A 21,710-nucleotide genomic window follows, 5' to 3' on the forward strand; every position below is an offset into this window, starting at 1 on the left:
ATAAAACTTTATTATTTTGCCAATCTGGCTTTTAGTGGTATCCGTCCTCCCACAGGGCGGGGAGCGGTTGCTTTAGGTTTTGTGTATCCAATTGCGAGTTAAAGAGATTAGTATTAGACCACCTATCTACTCCTCTGGACTGAATGTAATAAATAGGGTTCTGTTTGGATGAATTTATTTAATCCGTTGCGTTTATTATAAAATGATCAACGTTTCAGTCCCCGAAAGGCCTTTCCTCCAAAAAAATCACATAGGCCACCCTTACTCTTTGTTCCCATACAATCTTCTAAGAACAAAATACATGTATTAAAATCTTGCGCCCCCAAGTTTGCACACTGTCTACTTGAATTAATAAAACATTCTGGGCCCGGTAGCTGCGGGGGGCCCGGGCCAACTTCAGCATCCAGTTGCCAGGTCTTCTCAACTGTTGCGGGCCTCTTCCCCTCTGGCGCGTACCATAAGCCGGGCCTATCTCTCCCCCTCCTGTGCGTACTGGAAGCCGGTCCCTCTTCCCCTACAGTGCACGCCAGAACTTGCCACCAGATATGGTGGATTTTCTAACTGGCATCAGTTGTTTGGAGGTAGGTGGCCCCTCCCAGAGCTCACCCTTCCGCACCTTTTTAATTTGGAAGGTTCTAGTGTTTTGCTGTATGGATAAGACCCACTGAGGTTGTTTCCCCTCATACAGAGGTAAAAGGAAAGGTTCACAGTTTAGTGTTAGGACCTGCAAATTTGGTTATACCTTGACGTGGTCTGCAGGCTTATGACGCTTTGGCCAAAGGGTTTAACTAACTAACCAAGAAAATTTTATTATTAAAGTATTTGTACTTTATACTTACTACCATATATGTTTTGTCAATTGGATGTAGCATTGGGCACTCCTGTCTTTTGTTGTATACATTTGCCACGCTAAGTAGCACTCCTTTTGACATAAATATATATATGATATGGTGGGTTTTGGAGTTTGAGCTTACTGGGAATGTGTGTGCATGCCAGAACTTGCCCAGCTTACTCGCACGGATTGATGCGGAACCAGAAGTTACTGAGACACCCCCCCCTCACCCCCCAAAGTAAGGTGTGTGTGTGTTTTATTGTATTTTGTTTGGGGGTTATTGTTTTTTTTGTGGGTGGTAGGTTTTTGTGGGGAGGATTTGTGTGGAATTGTGTATGTATGTAGGGGGTGTTTGTGTGTGTGCGGGGTGTTGTATTTTGGGGTGTTGTATGTGTGGGGAGGATTATGTGTGTGAGTGTGTGGTGTGATTGTATTTTGTGTGAAAGGTGTTGCAATATGTAATATAGGGGTGATGTGTGCGCGGGAGAATGTGTGTGTTATTGCAGAATGTGGGGGTTATTGTATTGTGTGGGGAATTGTGTGAAATTGTGTGTGTGGGGGGGGGGAGGATTGTGTGTGTATGTGAGGGGGGAGGGTGGTTATTGTATTGTGGAATGTGTGTGTGTGGCCAGGAGTGAGGGATGAATGAGTGAGAGGGGTCATTGAGTGATAGCGAGGGGGGTGGGAGGGGTGAGAGGAGAGAGGAAAAGTGAGAGAGAGAGAAATACATGAGGAGAGGGAGATGAACAGAGGGGACAGGTAAGAGCCAGGAGTTGTAAAAGAGGGGGGGGGGGTGTTTACAAGGCTGCAGACACACCGGGGAGGCCCAGTGGAAACTCTAGTCTGGGCCCCACGAACATGGCTGTCGTGGTTTGTGATTTTTTAATAAAACTATTGACTAGGTATTATGGTTTGCGTAACCCTCGTTAACCGGCTCTAAAGGAAGTTACATCAGATTAACTATACACATTGACAGTGCTCAGTCTCGCAGGCCTTTGCAAGGTTCTGGGTAGGTGCAGTCTGGGTGTGAATAAGCAGAAATGAAAAAGAGGATGCCATGAACTTTTATAAAACAAAAAGATGCTTTATTGGACAGCAGTCAATAACGCTCCACAAATATCGACATCCATCATAATTGACAGAAACTCGTGGCAAAACATATTACTGTAGACTTTATCCTCTGGTAGCTCTAACTCCTATGCTGGGGAGGTACTTGAACTTGTTACCCGTAGTAAAGGATAAATTGGCAGTCTCTTGCATAGTGTTAGTAAACACACCTGCCTAAGGAAGCATATAAGTAGCTCCATGACTGATAATTAACACCTCATACTTTAACCTTGGCCCCCTGCAGTCGCACTTACCAGAATGCCCTCCTACTGTCTCTGTATGTTCTTCCTACCAAAAAATTAGATTGTAAGCAGGGACTCCTTTTCTTAAGTGTCACTTTTATGTCTGAAGCACTTCTCCGCTTTGTGTTATTTATATTATTTGTAATTTATATGATTGTCACATATATATTACTGTTGTGAAGCTCTATGTACTTTAACGGCGCTATATAAATAAAGATATACAATACAATGCCTCACCACTTGTCAAATGCGCCTTTCAGGCATACACTTTTGGCTGCTGGATTAGCAAACCACTATTATGTATTGCATACTTCCTCCATACCTATTAGATCGGGAACGTGCAAGGACCCTTCCGGTTGGGCCAGTCCCAACATACTACAGAGTTACTATGCTGATAGCTCCTTACCAAGATCATGCTGTATCCTAATCAATAATGAAAACAATTGTGGGCCCTTACTACTGGCGCATACTTAAAGGACACATTCTTAACTGAAAACAACAAACAGTGGCAGGTCACTTCTTAATACACAGGACTAAACACACAAACCTATTTACATGACTCACAGTGAGTTCCCCAGTCAGAACTCTGAAGAACCTGCTTCTAGAACATAAGGTGGATCTATACTCAGGACATACTTGAAAACGAGAGGTAACTCTCAATGTATTACTTCCTGGTAAAATATTTTTATAAATAAATAAATAAATACTCCCTATGCAGGGGTGCGCAAACTTCCTGAGCTATGCCCCGCTGCCTGGCAGCTGCAGCAGTACGCGCCCCCTCTCCAAGGACCCGGCATCAAATTACGCCAAGTGTCATGCGATGTCACGTGACCTCGCCATGTCATTTTGACGCATGTTACCACGGCGACGCGTCACTGAAGAGCCGGCAGAGAGCAGGTAAGGGAGTTACAGAGGCCTCACACCCCCGTCTGCATTTAATTTAAATGCCTTGGGGAAGAGCGCGGGGCCTATGTAACCCCTAGAAATTCTTGCGCCCCTGCCCTATAGTAACATCACGAGTCACAAGATATACAGGGGAGGAATAATACTGTAGTTGGCCCACCCAGTTAATCCGTAAAAGCCATTATCCATTTAGAGAACTAGTAGTCCCTAAAAAAGGGGCTACATTTGCAAACATGTTAAATAATAGTAACCCATGATTTTTCCTTACAAATGTTGTTTTAGTAAATCATTCCTTAACACTACATGTATCTGCAGCACTGCTAACAGTACATGTTTATATACAGTAAACTGTGTAATATATTAATTTGTGCTTATACTAGTTCCCTTGTGACTTTCTGTCACAAGTTACAATCCTCCAGTCTCCAGTGTTGGTACATTTATGCACGCTGCTTTGTTTTAGAGAAAAACATGTGGTCATCTTAACTTTCTTGGTTCTTTTTGAAGTCCCAGTGCTCATGATCTCGTTGCATTACTAAGCCACATACTTCAAACAAAATATTAAGCTCAAAAATAAAATTAATCATTTTTTTTTTAAAGATTTCTTATGTACCCAGTAAAATCAGCAAAAGTGGATCAGTTAAAGTGTTATTTCTCAATGTTTGTTTTCTGACGTTGTGTATGTAGGACAGTCACTACTATGTTGACTGTACCTGACGAAAAAACCCTGGGAGAGCCTGAAACTTAGTGCGACCTCCCCTGCTTCATCACCATCATGGTTATAGTATGTATGTATGTACAGTATGTAAATGTATGTATATATTTATGTTTTTATCTATATAGCGCCAAAAACATATGCAGTACAGACATTGGAATACAGAAAGTTTATCAAATATAAAAGCACACCAGGAAAAGGAAGCCCTGACCAGGGAGCTCACAATCTAATGTGCAGTAATATTTTGTCTGAATTGGTGACTTCTGAAGTCGTATGAGATTTGTTGTGCTGCCAATCACTTCTATGTTTGACCGTCAGGATTCAACAATGGGAAAGGTTAAATTGCCAATGTGCACTAGCGTTGTGACCGCCAATTCATATTTGTTCATGCATCTGCCAAGCCACATGCACCACTGTATAATAAAATTAAATCTGCTGTGTAACCCTGCTCTTCAAGCTGTCCGGAGATCCTTCTCTTTGCACACAACAGAATTATTTCTAGTCCCAAATGTAATTCAAGAAGAACCAACAAGAGAGTCCCCCACACAGTGGTGATTTGTGTGTTTGGGAGAACTGAAGATCGGTGGGAGTGAGCAGCTGTAATAAGCTTCTATGAAGTTTTCAGAGTATTCATTCTGTAACTACAAGAAGTTGTCAGTGATTGGAAACTCGTAACTAAATTCAGTTTCATACCGTGTTTGTTTTCATAGAGGTGGAGCACAGAATGTTAGGGGCTTTTTAAGTCACAGATCTTTTTACTGCAACTGATTTATAAAGTCTGGGTATCCACACCACCACACTGATTGGGCTTCTTATATTTAAAAATAAAATGATATTCTGTCATGCCTCCTCACAGCCAGATAACCCGTAAGTGACACCCAACCTAAAACCTATGGCGGAGGTTATAGTGCGCACGGCGCAAACAAAATACACTAGCTCTATCAGGCCAGCCATAGTGCACGTGACCACGTGAGTGAGGAAGAGCGACCGCGCGGCAGAATTTTGAGCCGACAAATGTTGTTTTTTTTTCGCACGATGGTCACGTGAGCGGTTCAGCCAATGAGGGCGAACCATCCTCGTGACATCATGGCCACGCTTCCCATCAGAGTGCAGGGATCGCTCGAGTGACAGGCGCGGGGGTGGGAGTTGTATGTGTGTGTTTATGTCACGGGAGACTCCTGTGGCGGGTAGGATCTCGGTGGCCGGAACAGCACGAGCGTAGTAGGGGTCACAAGCAGGGGTCCGAGGCAGGCGGCAGGTAGCGAAGTCAGGCAACAAGCAGGGGTCCGAGGCAGGTGGCAGGCAGCGAAGTCAGGCAACAAGCAGAGGTCGGCAACGAGGAGACTGGAACAGGACAGGCGGGGCAGGACAGGGACTGAGAACAGGGAGCAGGGACTGAGACCAGGGAGCAGGAACAAACAGGGACAAGCCAGATTACTAGCAAGGGCTTTTACTGTGAACAGACTCAAATACAGGTACAGGAACAGATCAGGAATCAAAGACATGAGCAATACTGAAGGAGTCTGACTTCAAGCAAAGGCAAAAACAACAGACAGGAAGCAAGCTATAAAGGACAGAGACAGGAGCAACAAGAAGACAGACAGACAGAGGAACCCAGAGCCAACAGAAGGCAGCAGCACACTCAGTGGACAAGGATGCTATGGCTAGGCAGGAGGTCTAGGCGACCCTGACAGTTTATTATATACATACACAAAGAAAAGGAACAGTTTTATTAGAGGAATTCCCAGTGAGTACAAATATAGAAGTACAAATAGCTACATTTTTTTTTAAATCTACCATTTATAATAAAAAATGGAGAAGTGCAAAAGATGCAAGGTGTGTAAACATAACACATCAGTTGTATATAGATTAATATAATATAGTAACTGTAATGAATATTAAAAAAAAAAGTCATACAAATCAAATAACAATTTCAGTGACAAAACGCAAAGAAGTTTCACTTAGAACGTGCGTGCTCTGCACCCCCCCCCCTCTTTTTTTCATAGACTTGAATGCTGGATTTCCCAAAACAAACTATTTTTAAAAACTGACAAGACTGTAACTATTGTATTTGGGACTAATGCTAAATTTCTAAAGCTACCAATGACAGAGCTTCAGATCAGAACCATTTTCTAACACCATTCTAGCACTGGTCACTAGTTTTAAATATCTGGCTATATAACTTGACTCCCATTTAACATTTGGGTTGCATATTGATACTCTGACATTCAAAACCTATGCCACACTGGGTGTACTTTATACTTTAGGAACATATCCTCCCTAAGGCCTCGGATATCACACAGGCACGCGCATGACGTCACGCGCGCCTGTAGTAGAAGCGATCTGTGGCCTGTAGGATTAAGCGATGGTGGGGCATGCCCGTGATGTCACATGAGGGGTTCATCCTCATTGGCTGAACCACGCACGTGACCCAGCCGTCGTGCGACATAATCAAAAGATTTTGTCTTGCGAAAAATCGGCTGCACTGTTGCGCACGTGTGCTCTATGGCCATGCGCATTGCCTTACAGCCTTTTGCGCCATCGGGCTGACTGGACACTGCCTAAGGCCACTTTTAGAAAGCGCATCACACAGCAGATGCTAATGCTAATTATAGACTATGGGGATATAGTATATGGTATAGCAGCCCAAACTCACCTTAACAAACTAAACACCCTCTACAACTCAATATACTGCTTTGTCCTACAACGTAATTACAACACACACCACTGTGAAATACTCCAAGGACCAGATTAGCTATGTCTTTGAGTCCATGCGCGAAGTACATTTTTCCTGCCTTGCCTTCAAATACTTTCTCGGCAAGCTACACGCCTATTTGAACAAGCTCCTCACCCATACCACACACAGCACTTATTACCTTAGATCTGACTCCAAAAGTCTGTTCAAGATCCCACGGTCTCACAAGGAATCTGGTCGCGCCTCCTCTTACCGTGCACCTCACGTCTGGAACAACCTTCCAGAGAGTCTCAAAGTGGTATTCCAGTATAAGTTCTTTCAAGACCTCAGCTGTCTCACATTTTAATCTTGTCTGCAACTATTAAATACGCCAATACCATATATTGTCTGTAACTGTCCATGAAATAACTGTATAACGTGTAACTATGTATTGTCATTATAAATCTGTGTCCAGGACATACATGAAAACGAGAGGTAACTCTCAATGTATTATTTCCTGGTAAAACATTTTTATAAATAAATATAAATGTTGGGGATTTAGTCTTTTTAAGGTGGGTAGCCCGTATATATATATATATATATCAAATGGAAATAGAACTGTATGCTCATTTGCATGTCTTAGGCAGGTCTGCAACCCCACCTTTCACCATTATCACACAGCACTTCCACTGCAGCAAGGGATTCTGGGAAATGACATGCAAATGAGCACACATTTTATATATATATATATATATATATATATATATATATATATATATATATATATATATTTATATATATATATCATGGTGGACAGATGTTGTTGGCTGATACGGGGACCAATTGGAAGGACAAGATCAAAACTGCTGTTGATGCCTATAGGGAGAGCCTCATCAAGTACAAAAGGGAGAAGTTGAAGCAAGTCAATGCGGACTATAAAGAACGCCATGTCTATAGATGGCTGTTAGGATTAAGTGAACCAGCTCAAGGGAGACAATCACAGTGAAGGAATTTCGCCAAATCGAGATGGGCTGTGTTTGCGGGAAATGCCTATAATACTAGTGACACTAATCACTCAGATAGCCAGGACACCAATTCGACTGAGACTTTTTAGGACCAGGGACTGCTTCATACCCAAAACCCTCCCTCCCCGACCACGGCGTAGGAGAGCGATCAGGAGAGTTGGTGGGGGTGCAAAATTTCTCCCCAGACAATCAAAAATCAAGGGCAACTCCAAGGCACAACCAAAGAAACCCTGATTTTTAATATCTCTACACGTGTATTGACACTTGCAGAAGAGAATGTTCTGAACAAAGGACTTTCGTATGTGCCAATGAACACATTGGATCCCTTTGATTGGGAGGTAGATCTCTAACGCCTGAACAGGCATGTGCGATTAAAAGATTTATTCTGCAAAACTCCAGATAATACATCTGTATTGGCAGATGGAGAACAGACTATTCGACCTTTTAGACCGCCCAGCTCCTTTGATCCGCAGGTATATAATCATAATAGATCTTTTTTTATGGGTTTGGTGGAGAACGACACCAGAAATAAGATAAGACATCATCGCAATAGTTATGTTAATCTAACTATTAATGAATGACAGGAACTTAAGCCATTAAGTGATAATAGAGATATCATTATTAGATCAGCGGACAAAGGGGTGGGATCGTTGTCATGTCTTACGTTCAATACAAGGCTGACATTTTGTGACAACTCGATGTTACCCAACATTACAAGCTCCTGAGTAGTGATCCTATGCTATGGTCACCTTCAAACGGGAGATCGAAGCAGCAGTGCAGTTGGGGATAAACAACTGATAGATCACTGAAGATACTGGGAAATTTTTGATCCAGGAATTTCCTATTATGCCGGTTAGATACATCCACTCAAATATACAAGTCTTATACGACACCGCCGGGGAGACCGATTATATCGGCATGGGGATCACTATGCCACCCTTTATCACATTACATAGACTTCTACTTGCAACCGATGGTGGTGAGGATGTCTAGTTACATATGGGATACCACTGATTTTATTAATAAACTCAATGGTCTGACAAATGGCTTGGAGGAAGTTATGCTGGTTACTATGGATGTAGCCAGGCTCTACACCAACATCACCTATACAGAGGGGAGGCCATCAAGGACCAGTTCAGAAGTTACAGTGAGTACACTGACTCGCCTTTAGAGTTCTTTCTACTTCTCATGGACATCGTGTTACATAAGAACTTTTTCAAGTTTGAGAAAAGATTCTATTTACAGCTGATGGGCATGCGATGGGGTCCAATATGGCCCTATCGTACGCCAATTTATTTATGGATCAATATGAGCAAACTCATATTCCCAAGCATTCAGTACCTCGTCAAGTGTCATTAAGTCCAGCATTTTGAAACATTGGCACATCCTTGCCAATGATAAGAAGATTGGTAAATCTTTCCTTGCACCGCCACTTTTTTGTTACCGCAGGGGCCGGAATCTTGGTGACACGTTGACCCAATCAGACCCAGTGTCTAAATATGTGAGCCCTACAAATTGGCTAAGTAGACCACCTGGTGTGCATAAATGTCACGGGTGCTTGAATTGTCAGTATATGATCTTGGGTAAAATGTTTCCACATCCAAAAAGTGGTAAATCCATTAAGATAAGGCACTATCTGAACTGCGAGTCTGGGTTTGTGGTCTAATTCGATGCCCGTGTGGTCTTTACTATATTGGTAAGACCACACAGATGTTTAAAGAGCGTATGTGTATGCATAGATTGACCATTAGAAAGGCCCTTATGGATACTGGAGGATTTAAAACTACAACCGGTTGCTAGGCATTTAAAAAAACGTAAACATAACTTAGCTACCTTGAGATGTATGCCTATCGTACATGCACATGCACATCCCATCAGTGTGTGGCTTGATAGGGGAAAACTTTTACTACAATTGGAAGCAAGAATGATATTTGAGCTGGACACAATGGCACCAAAAGGTCTCAAAGAAGACTTCAAATTAGGATGTTTCCTATGATTGCTGTGACATTATGGACTATTCAGGCAGTTGGATATATTTTTTAGTAGTGGGGTTTTGCCCAATGAATTGTGGGCTCTGAGATCATTTTATTCCTATGGCCACTATCAGTGCCCAGCATGTGTCTGTGCCTCAGTGACTTTTTGCTTTCTGTCAACATTTGCTATTATTGAATTGCTTTTTGGCAAGCACCTTGGACTGGTTTGTATCCTGCAATATTGTATGTCTTTGTATGGTTACCCAACCCTTTCACTCCACTTATGGTGTTCCCTTACTTTTGGTTTTCTAGGATTCTATAACGTTATGCGAGGTGATTAAGTGCTGGTACTGTGCCTGGATCCTGCATGCGCATGCGTGGGCTTCCCTTCACTGGTTGCCAATGGAAACTAGATGCTAAGCAATTAGGCTCCTGACAACGGGGGACGCGATGCCGCACGGGCTGGTTCTTTGCCAAGGCATTACATGTGCATGCGCTTGCTCTCCTGCATTCATTGCTATTGGAGATTAGATGCTCAGGACTTTGCTAGCTAGCAGCGAAGGACGCTTAGCCATTACATTGGAGAAAATGGTCATTGTTCTTCTACTCATGTGCGGAGAGGCATGGACGGATCAGCGCTGCTTTGATTGGCCGCCGCACACGTTTGGTGACCCCTGGTGGTGTTTTTTTTGTGGTGATTTAAATTATTGGATTAGCTACAGCTTATTCAGTGCACTGGTCTATGGGTATAAAAACCTGTCACAGTCCTAGTTCTGCTGCACCCCCCTGAAGAAGGTCCTCTTGCTGGGATCGAAATGGAGTTTCTGTGCCCCCCTGTATTCTAATACACTTTTTTGTACAACAATTACTGAGTGCTGCTTCATGATTTCTACTTTGGTGGCGATCACAGTGTTACCTATATCTATATATAGATCTCTATCTATATATAGATATAGACATATATATCTAAGTGATACTGCCATTTAATATATACATTTTTAAGAAATTGAATTAACAGATTGAATTGCCCAAGGAAGTACTACTTTCCAGGAAATGTAAGATTAGCTGCAGAAAGGTACAATAGAATACAAATCTTCATTCAATGGTCATCTTCTAATTTGATGACATCCTCTCCCAGAAGACCACATCTGTAATATAGTTTTTCACTGTGCAATAAATGAACGTGTTGAACAATTATTGTAGCCAGTGATGGGAACAGGTTTCCTACCCCCTTTGAAGTGACACTTGTCATGAAACACTTCAGGCATTGTTGGCAAAAGGATATCCTTTGGGGTTTTCTTCCCCTTTATGTTTAAAATGTAATATTCACATTAGGACGTGTAATTCCCGAACCATTGCTTCAGTATTGTTTGCTTTGGATGCTTCAGGGAACTGTAAGGAGCGTGCCAGTGAGTGGCTGCTGTTTACTTGAATTTTATTGGAACAGATGTAACCTGGAAGTTACAGAACAGGCACCTGAAGACAGTGCCTCTGTAGACTGTTTATATGCATCTGATCTTATGAATGGAAAATCGCTTGTCGGTGTGGGCCAGATTAAGCCTCGTGACAGCATTATGTCTACTTTCTATAAGATGATGATCACACTTTGCAAAAAGTAGTCTCACAGCAAAACATTATTATTTTTTACATTTATTTTAGAAATCTGGATGCACAACGTTTCGTGGGGGGGATGGGTAATCCCTTCCTCAGGTACAATATTTATTGTAATAAAATGTTGTGCGTCCAGATTTGTACAATAAATGTAAAAAAAGAATGATGTTTTGCTGTGAAACTACTTTTTGAAAATTGCGGCCACCGAAGATTAAGCCTTGTGACAGCATTCTGTCTTCTCTATATAAGATGATGTGGACAGTGAGTAAGATGAATCTTCGTAAACCAATGTACTTTTCCTATTATAAATATTGAGTTGTAAGACTATTTTAGGATTCCACCAGGAATCTGCCAATGTTCTTCACGGTTTGTGTCTCAGAAATCTTCGGAAGACATTCCCAAAACGTATTTCTTTCCGCTTGTCACTCTTTGAATTGTGCCATGTGAATGATCAGCTTAAATAGGTTTGTCTTGCCCAGGGCAGATCTTTAGGGAGACTTCATAGGGCAACATTCTTGACCTTTGCATGTAGGTCACATAGAGACCTAAGGTGAGTTCATTGTATGATTGAGAGTCCTGCAGTGTATTGAATAACATGTTGTAGACTGAATGTGTTGATTTCTACTTTACGGCATCCACCCTCCATACAAAATATACTTCATTTTAACTGCTTTAAGTTGTTAATGTTTTGGTCTTTTAAACTTTCAGGCCCATAAGTGCCATCTTGTAAACCAAAGAATAAAAAATTATATAAATAAGTGCAATTCACTTAATGGTTGATCTAATAAAAGAAAGAATAAGGGTTGGAAGAAGTTCTGGAAACATTTGCATGTTCCTTATAACAAAATCTTGGCTCTATGGCACCTCTAATATTACCATAAAAATGTAATAGATTTTTTTTTTACTTCTATATGTTAGGTCTTAATTCATATCCTCTCTCCAATTACTTTGTGTGGTTAAAATATTTTTGACCTAGCACCCGCTGGAGTGGCTCTGTGTACTTTTCCAATTTTCCAAATCTCTTTCTGAATCAGGGAAGCATTATTGGCAATTGGACTTCTGAAGCTTCCCCACCCGAAGGCCACCAGTTTATTAATATCGAGTCCTTGGGGCCCTTAATTGTTTTTATTACAATGTACAAAGAAGTGTGGTTGTCACCATTAGAGATTTGCGAATAAGAAGTGAAGGGTATGTCACCATCACGTCTGTAATGAACTTCTGCATCACTTAAGCACATGATTTATTTTGCAGTGACTACTAGTAAAATTGCAGCAACAGTCCCAGTGAAATGTTATTTTTCTCCTGTAAACTCGCTGTCACTTCTACTTAGTTGCTTCATTTCATAGCTCACAAAGTACATATTCTGTTCCTTTTGATATGGTTTGTTTTATTTGTTGTCAATTCATTTTGTCATTTTCTTTTGCTAAATTAAAAAAAAAATTAACATTGTTTCCCATGTCAGGCGGTTAAATCAACAATAAATGTATCAGCTTAGATCATTCTGGTCTGTGCAGACAGCAGGAGTGCCTTGTCTGTGTCTGCTGGTGCTCATTAATAGACCGTCTCTTAATTACTTAATTACAGCAGTTTGCTACGTGTGAAGGATCCTACCCTTTTTGTTAACAGTAGGTTCTTATGGTTGATACTTACCTTGCACTCCTACATATGAAACTTACCTGTGTGTTACCATATAGTGCATTTTCTTCTTTTATTTATTGTTGCATTAAACTGGCCATTTCCCATCTCTTCCCCACCTGTACTCCAATGTATGGTGCCCTATTCCCCGTGGAAACCACCCCCCTCTTTTCCACCTGTCATATTGGGGGAAAATGAAAGTACTAAAGTGTTTAAAAAAAAAAAATAAAGCAAAACAATTGCATTATGTACATTTCAATAAAGTATATAGTTAATATCTGCCTAAAATAATATGGGGCCCTGAAAGCTTGCACTCTTTTGAATCACAAGTTCGCTTATAAAGGTATCACTTCTACCTTACTTTTCTTTGTATATACACTGTAGTTAACTGTCACAAAATCAACACAAGACGCATAAATGCTGCTTATGTTATACAGCTAAGGGGGGGTGGGGAGGGTTCTATATATAGTGGGTAAACCATTAGTGACCTCTTTGCCAGAACCAGAGAATTTATTCTGATTTATATTTAAGCACACAGGACTGTTATTTACTAGGGGAATAGAAGTGATACGCAAATTCGACCATTTGTGTTGTGTTATTTAATAACCATTTGTTTTAAAATTTGTTCAATTGCATTTTTTATTATCCTACAGATGCAGAAACGTCTTATAAACATCCTACATTTAGTTATTGCATTACTGCTGGATGTTTATTAGATGGACTGTTTTTTGTTGTGAGTAAGCTATTAAGGACAAAGTATATGTATTGCATGTATGTGTATATACACCGTGTTTGGGGAAAAAAGGGACCCCTTTAGTTTTTCATTATATTTTATATATTTCTCGCTCAATCCCCATGAAAATATGCAGAATTATACAGTGGGTTATGTAGATTAACACTATAGACAGCCAACTGATGTTAACAAAATTGATGTCACTGTATTATATCAACAAGTATCAGGTTCACTGTGGCATGTTCCTGTTCATTAAACGAGAAATAGTTTTTCCTCTGTAACTCGTAAATGTGTTAAACAGTTGTAATCTAATCTGAAACACTAAGATTACTATGAAGTTTGAGTTCACAGTCTGTTCAAAATGTTCTTCTGCTGAAACGCGCTCCCGAGGACGAGAACGCAACTGTTGGATTGCATAATCGATAACGTGTTCATCCAGCTGCTCCCACTCCTGAACGATACGCTGTTTTACAAATTTGTTTTTTCAATCCTCCTAGCAACCTTTTTTTATCAGGAAACCTTTTATGTAAATGTTTTGGGACCATAATCCTTGCTCTGTCTCACTTTATAGCGTGCTTATCTTCTTCACTAAACACCATTTTGTAACTATGCACTTAATGAGGTCACCATGACATCACCAATTCCAAATCATTTTTATTAGATTATTAAATAATTCTTAAATGTAGTAATGTACTGTGACAGACCTATAATTGCTCAAATGTTCATGAAAATGTAGTGATTTTTCTACTAGATATGCCGAAAAATAAAAGTATCTGCGTGCGTATGTAAAATATTGTCCACCAGGTTTTAAGGAGAAAGAAGAAGACACAGCACACAGCTCGCACAAAATGTAAATTAAATTTAAAGTGCAAAAATACAATCCAACGTTTCGGGGTAAATCAGACCCCTTCATCAGGTAGTTGTATACAGGACTATTGTGAACAAGGAAATATTTATACTCAAAAACAGGAAATCAGAACAGTTTCAAAATCCACACATCACCTACAGTATGATTGCTAAGCATCCATGTGTAAACAGAGAAAAATGAGAGGAAATAAAACAGCTAAAATGGGCAATAAGGTCATCTAATCGATTTAGTGATGACCTCAGTGTCCAAATCAGGGGAGTTCTGGGTTCAAATATCTCAAAAATAAATTCATAAAGACAAGCGGACATGCAGAAATACCATAAGACTGCTTTGGTGTGAGAGCTTAGCAAAATGCCCCTGCACGGCTATAAACCCGCAGGAAAACAAATCCTAGCTAGATAATCGGTGAAAAACAGAGCAGTCATACAGTATTGTAGGCTAAGAAATGCCATGAAGTAATAGTAAAAATAGCTGATGTACAGTACATAGTGAAACAGAAAAAGCTATTCTATGATAAATGTATCTGTCATATGCAAAACATAACATAAATCACAGTGTGTATCTCATAGGGAAGCAGGGTGATGGCCAAATCAATGGGGGGCAAGCAGCTTAGCAGATTACATCCAAGAGACAGGGCATAGATAGCAGAGCTGTATGTTAACCAACATAGACAGGTACAAAAAAATCCATCTGTATACATAAAAATTGTCCAGAGTCATATTATCCAAGAGCTGCAATGCATACAGTCAGCAACTTGTGTCATAATCACTATCAGTGTTAGACACCATGCAAAAGGGCTATAGTTCTACAGGAACAACAGATCACAGTTACAGAAAATAGGACCAATACAGAAATGTCACAGTAAAATTCCTTCTTTTATAGAAAATCAATATATTCAGAACAGAGATTGTGACCATCGCCAATCACATAAAGTCCCTGGTATATACACTCAGTGTATATGAACGGAAGTAGGACTAAGTATATCCTGGGATACCAATATCCCTCAAATAGTCATAGTGACTTGCTAGTGGTCCTCAGAATCTAGACCAGGGGAAGCATTAAAATGTACTCCATATGGGCCAATAGAAGAAAAAGAATAACATTTTATTCCATTTCAAAAACATCGACAATAGTGATAATATATTTCCAGTGAAAGTTGTTTAAAATCTCCAGTGGGGAGTGGCTATATGGCTCAAAGGTCATGTAAATATGACGAAATAATATACATTAGCCCAATTGCTGGTAGCCGGATCAGTAACGTGTATTAAATTTACGATTTATACAATTATCCTAAGATAATGTATCATTAGCTCCTATCTCCGCACCTACATCTGTATTTTAATCCAATATATACAGCTCAACCCCATTATAGCGCGATCTACTATAACGCGGATCCGCTTATAACTTGGTTTGAGCGTGGACCCCGAAATTAAAAAAAAAAAGCACACCACGCAGACACAGGCAGACACACAGCACACTGCACACAGACACAGCACACAGGCAGGCACAACCCCCTCCCTTACCTATCTACCTCTGGTAGTTGCTTCTGGGGGGATCATGTAGAGCGGCTTCTGGGGAGAGTGCGGGGAATGCCAACTCTGGGGGGAATGCTGGGGGAAGTGTGGTGGCTGCTGGGGGATCGCTGGGGCTGCTAGGGGAAGTACGGTGGCTGCTGGGGGATCGTGTAGGGCTGCCGGCGTCTCACTACACCTCCTCCCCCCTCCCGATCTAACGCGCGGCAGCCATTTAAAAAAAATTAGCGCAGCCCCGGTTATAGCGCGGTCGGATCGGGTGGCCCCCGAGGACCGCGTTATACGGGGTTGAGCTGTGTGTGTGTGTGTATATATATATATATATATATATATATATATATATATATATACTGAGTTAAGTTATGGTGAGTAAAAAAAGTGACAAAAACCCTCCACAGCAAAGCAAATATGTAAATACAACTGTATGCTCATCTGCATGTCTTAGGCAGGTCTGCAACCTCGCCTTTCACCATTATCACCCAGCACACAGCACTTCCACTGCAGCAAGGGATTCTGGGAAATGACATGCAAATGAGCACACAGTGCCACATTTTGCTTCAGAAACCTTTTTAACATTGTTCCCTATAGGCTTAAGCTTGCTGCATGGTCACAGCTTTGAGCACTGCCAGGGTTAAGGTGCATAGCCCAGGGTTAAGGTGCATGTGTATATACATATATATACCCGCACACCTGGTTTCCCATTATTTAACTTAAAGTTTTTTTATTTTTGATGTACTTCATTATGATTGGCCGCCGAGGGAATATTTGTACCCTGGATAACATTATCTCAACCTAGTCACATTCTCCATGAGTGCAACCATTAGGGATTCTTTTTGGATGACTTTCTATATCATCCAATTCTGTACCAATGGCTGTTGGTCAGTTTTGAAATGACAAAGACAGTGCAGTAGGGCTGTAAAAGATTACAAGTGAAATAAAAACATTTCCAAGAAATCTAAAAGCAACAAAAAATACTTTTTTATCGCAGCGTACTATTAACGGTACATTTTTGTCTGCGATTTTGCATAATAAATAGCAATTTCATAATATAAGCTACGATTTATGGGTAGAATTAAGGATGTAATGATAAAATAAAATATATGACTTGCGGTCCTTCATTTGTAGCTAATTTGTAGCCCTTTTGGTACCCTACTGATGGGTACTGTACATTTTGTCTTTTTGGTCACCCCCGGAGGGGGTGTAGATCTCTGGAGCCAGCCAAAATGTTGCTTTTCCCCCCATAATCAAAACCAGGGAGTCCTCCTCTCCCTATTCCTAGCTCTGGGGACTCCCTGATTCCTGAAAAACGTCCCTTTTTGTGTGCTAGTAAGATTTCATTAAGACCAAATAGGACCCCCCAATATCATCCCATAAAAATCCCAGACGTCATTCTCTCACGATGTTGTGACTGCCTATAGGCCCGTGGGAGTGAGGTGGGAAAGGCAGCCATTCGATTTCCCAAAAGGGAATGGAAACGCAGACAGGCAATAAGTTACACTTCTTGGAAACTGGAGAGTCCCCGGACTTATGAATAGGGCTGCTCAGCTACAGAGAAGCCCCTGGTTCTGAGTCTATGAAGAAGAAGAAAAAAAAAAGAAAACTAGAATAGTGGAGAAAGCTGCTTTAAGATTTAATGACTCTGGTTTACACAGGTCACACAGCCCCTTTCCCTTTGGATGCCATCAAGTTGCAGACATTACATTATATGATTTAAGTTATGAGTTTACTTTAAGCATTGCTGTAGCTGCACTTGCATTATTAGTTTTTTTGTCGCAGCAAATAAAGAAATATCACTTGTGAGCACATTCACTTGACAACCCTGCTTTTTACCATTATCTCTTAGCATACAGGGCTTCCAGTGCCGCAAGGGATTCTGGGAAATTACATGCAAATGAGCACCCCGTGTTTCTCCTTTAGTGTTTCTCATGAAATTGGCTTAATACAAGTTTTAAGAACAACTGTTGTAAAGTGTGGAGCACTATGCAGTCTCCTGACAAATGGTACCATATTGATATTGGGAGAAAAAAACATCTTTACGGAAGTTACTGACTCATGGTATTTAGAGATTAATAACCATTTCCTAACAGGTTCGTGTTAAATGAATCTGTCATCCTCTACATTTTAGTAATTTTTTGTTTTATTACCGTTACCCTCTTTATTGATGGATTTAAAGTTTTAAAACTTCAATCCTCATTCTTTGATGTCCAAGTTATATGGAGGATGGAAGAACCATGGTGAGTCTTATTGGTTTGTCTTGTTATTATATTCTGTATATAATACCAATTCCGTGTTCCTAACCTCACACCATAAGCTTATTTAGATAAAGTCAAAACAAGTGAATGCAAATACAATGCAGTCGTATTAGCACCCGACACAAAAGAAGGGGCTTCCTATTATATTACAGTGTAACTGTTGTGATTACACAGACACCAAAGGGGTTATTTATTAAACAAAGGAAGGAGAGGGAGTAGGAGGTATGATACCTTTATTGGGCCAACAAGTAGTTGAAATGTTACACGCTATCGAACCTCTCGGGGTCCTTTATCGGGTATGGCAGAAATACAGAAAAAATATTATATGCAGTGTTTGTAAGAGGGATATCTGGTTGCAATGGCAATCCATTGACGTCCATGTGATCAGGACTATAACCCTTTTAAAGTGAATACATGTGCCTGAGGGATCCATGTGTGTAGCAAAGTATACTTGGTGAAAGTGATGTGGTCCGTATTATTGAATTATTTAAATGCTTCTTAGCAAAGAAGAGTTTCTATTTCTTCTTCACATTTACCATGGTTGCACAGTCCAGCAACTGCCCATGTAACTATAAAAATGTCCACCTGGTTGATGAACAAAAGGGGTCTTGAAAATGTAAAACAAGCCTAATTCAGTGACTCCGCCTTTATAATGATATTCACATCCAAACCAAATACATGTTGTGACAGTATTGAACAATTCTATGATGCTTTGTGATACTGGATATTCCTGCAATGATGTAGCTCTTTCTATTTAGCTTTGAAACGGACAAATCCTCTCAAGGGGTCCTCTGATTGTCTTAAAGATACGTTACAGTTTGGACATTTTCTTTTTTTTACAAACGTTCTGCTACTTCCGTGTGGAACATGGTACGGGGGCATATTTTGATTGTTTAGCTCACTCTACAATTCACTTTTGTTCATGTATTTTATAACCGTTACTCTATTCCTATGAGAAGTTGGCACCTTAAAATCACCCAGGTCAAGCCTACATGTTTGTGAAAGACATCCTTTGTGGCCTGCAGTGCAGGAAGTCACATCGACTAGAGTCTTTATTTTAGTGAGTTTTGTTTTTTTACAATATTTCATACTGTACTGTACAAATCAATCAATTTTTAAATGACAAAACAAGTGGAGTCTCTATTTAACAATAGAAGATTTTGACCTCCAGTGCGACATCAACTTATTTTCTCTCCACTTTTCATGCTGTTTCATCATTCTTTTAAACAAATGCACACACCATTGTGGGTGCATGTGTTTACTATGAAGGAAAGCATCTTTAATTTGACACACAGACTAGTGATGCTGAGTGTTTTCACAGTGTGCTCACATTAGAGGAGCGCAGCTGTTCAACGACTACAGTAAAGAGACGGGAAACCTCTTTGCACAATGCATGCAATAGAAACTTTCTTTTCTTTAATTAAAGTCTGGTGTTGTGCAAAGCCTTCACCTATCCCTTGTTACTAGCAATATTCTGCAAGCTGTACAACTGTCCTAATTAACATTGGGCAATCCTACTTTATAGTGTGACCAGCCCGGACACCGGTGCTTGTCCACATGCCATCTTTTGCCAGAGTGCATTGCGCTCACACTGAGTCATGCTGAAGAATCTGGAACAAGCTAAAAGATTTCTTCATGGCATCTGGATAAACACGGATGTGAACGTTATGCATTTTATCCAAAAAAAAAAAGCCATGAGGTCATCAATAAACAACAATTGGTTCTATTTATTCAGATTGAGGTTGAGCTGTTTATAGTACTTTTTCTATTTTTCAGAGTTGATACAATGTCTCTTTTTAATTAAAATAAATATTTTATTTCGAGGCTAAACACTTTTTTGTAGTTTGCATTTCACTTACAGAGGGAATAAATCTCGATCTAGTCAGGACTTTGGGAATATTGGTAGGGGCTTTGTTGCAGAGTTCTCTTTTTAATCATTCTTTTTTTTAATAGGAGTGTACACATCTGTCTTTATACCCAGCAGCTTTTCTGGCCCAAAACAAGTCCTTTGTGAGTTTCCCCAACTGAGCTCAGCGGGATTTCTGTCAGCTGCAAGATTTATGTCATCTTTTTCAGTCCTGAGAACTGTTCCTACAGCCTTTTACATCTGGACCTAATTTGGAAGACATTAAGTGTACTAAAAAGCACATTTTGATAAAGATCTTTATAGATGGTTGTTTTAAAGAAACGGGGAAAGTGGAGATTGTTTAGTGTAAAGGTGAAATTATCTTTGCAGTAAAGATTGCATAAGAGGGTTAGTAAGATCAAAAAAATGTTTTAATAGTTTACCATTGCAAGGTGTTATATCTATACAACATCCATACATCATGTTAATGTTTGTTGAAACTTTCTTTCATACAGCCAGGTGTTGGTGATCCCACTTTATTGGATAAACTTAACACATTGATAATCGTAAAAAAATAATAATAATAATTTTAAGAACAACGAGGTCAGCTACAATATGAATAAGAATTATATGTACTGTGTGTAAGGTTTCATAAAACAAAGTAGTTATTTTACCAATTTCTTTTTATTACGGTAACAAAAGGCATCACTGTTGTCTGTTAAGATGCACATAATATAGGAGAACAAAGCAAAAATGGAATCACACACAATTGTAGGTACAGGAGGCACAAGGAGGCAGCCTGTGACCACAGCAAATTGTCCAATGCCATATAGAACTGGCCTTGACCTGATCACCGGGAGAGGTGTTAGAACTGCATAATGAGTACTTTCTTTATGCCAACTAAACGTAAACTACCCTTTCGAGGAATAGATCACCAATGTAATGAGATGATAAAATCTAATCATCCTTCCTGATTCTTGGCAACCACAATATATTCAACAAATATGTCTGTTTTTCTGCTGTCAAAAGAATCAACCTATGTTTTAAATCACTGACAGTCCCTCCATGCGCTGCCCCCATAGTTTAGTTATATTTCTCAGCAGGAGCAGTAAATTCCCACTGTCCTGTCAATCTTCATACATTCCTTTATTTATTTATGGCCATTTTGAGACTTCTGAAGGGATCAGCAAAATATTGCTGAGCCCGAACCTGCCAACAATTGCCCTATCAGTCAATAGTTGTATTTGTTTTCTTTTTGTGTGCACACGGTGAAGTTGTTATCAAATACAGTAAGTCCATGCAACATGTCTGTCCTCTTCGCATACACTGGCGACACACTTTATTTGAGCTCGGCTAGTCCCACGAATTCGGGTATACCCGGGTGTATTGAGGTTTGTGACTGTTTTCTGCCCGAGTGCATTGCGTTATTTTCCAGGCAGGGATTGAAGCATTTTATTCCCGCTGGCTGCAATACTGCACAGTATATATATATATATATACTGCATTACAATTCATGAATTTATGCCATCTGGTAGACACGCGAAGCATTGCAGCCTATTAAATCCTAATCATTATCATTTAACAGATCAGCCGCCCGTCAGCCAGGCATGAACCCAGGCTGGGAAGGCAAACGCAATGGGGCTTGTCAGAGGTGAGGAGCGGCGCATTCCAGGTATCTGCCAGGTACATACTGGGTATTTGCTCGAATAAAGTGTGTCGGTGCAGTACATTCATAATTCTTAGGTCTTTTAGCAAAACACACTGT

General features: G+C 40.3%; 2 protein-coding genes across 10 annotated transcripts in view; both read left to right on the plus strand.

Annotated features, from left to right (window-relative positions):
- Positions 1 to 21,710, plus strand: part of STAU2 (staufen double-stranded RNA binding protein 2) — a 414,157-nt gene that overhangs the window by 360,282 nt on the left and 32,165 nt on the right. The window contains exon 14 of one of the 9 annotated variants that reach the window (XM_075583415.1): positions 3,925 to 4,070. The exons of the other annotated variants lie outside the window; for them this stretch is intronic. Coding sequence (XP_075439530.1) covers positions 3,925 to 4,026 — 102 coding nt within the window. The 3' untranslated portion in view covers positions 4,027 to 4,070. Of the gene's footprint in view, positions 1 to 3,924; positions 4,071 to 21,710 lie in introns of those variants that run through there. 9 annotated transcript variants of the gene reach the window in all.
- RPL7 (ribosomal protein L7) overlaps positions 1 to 21,710 on the plus strand; it is a 347,318-nt gene that overhangs the window by 17,818 nt on the left and 307,790 nt on the right. The gene's annotated exons all lie outside the window — the stretch shown is intronic.

This window comes from Ascaphus truei, chromosome 2 (assembly GCF_040206685.1).
Source record: "Ascaphus truei isolate aAscTru1 chromosome 2, aAscTru1.hap1, whole genome shotgun sequence".
Lineage (NCBI taxonomy): Eukaryota > Metazoa > Chordata > Amphibia > Anura > Ascaphidae > Ascaphus > Ascaphus truei.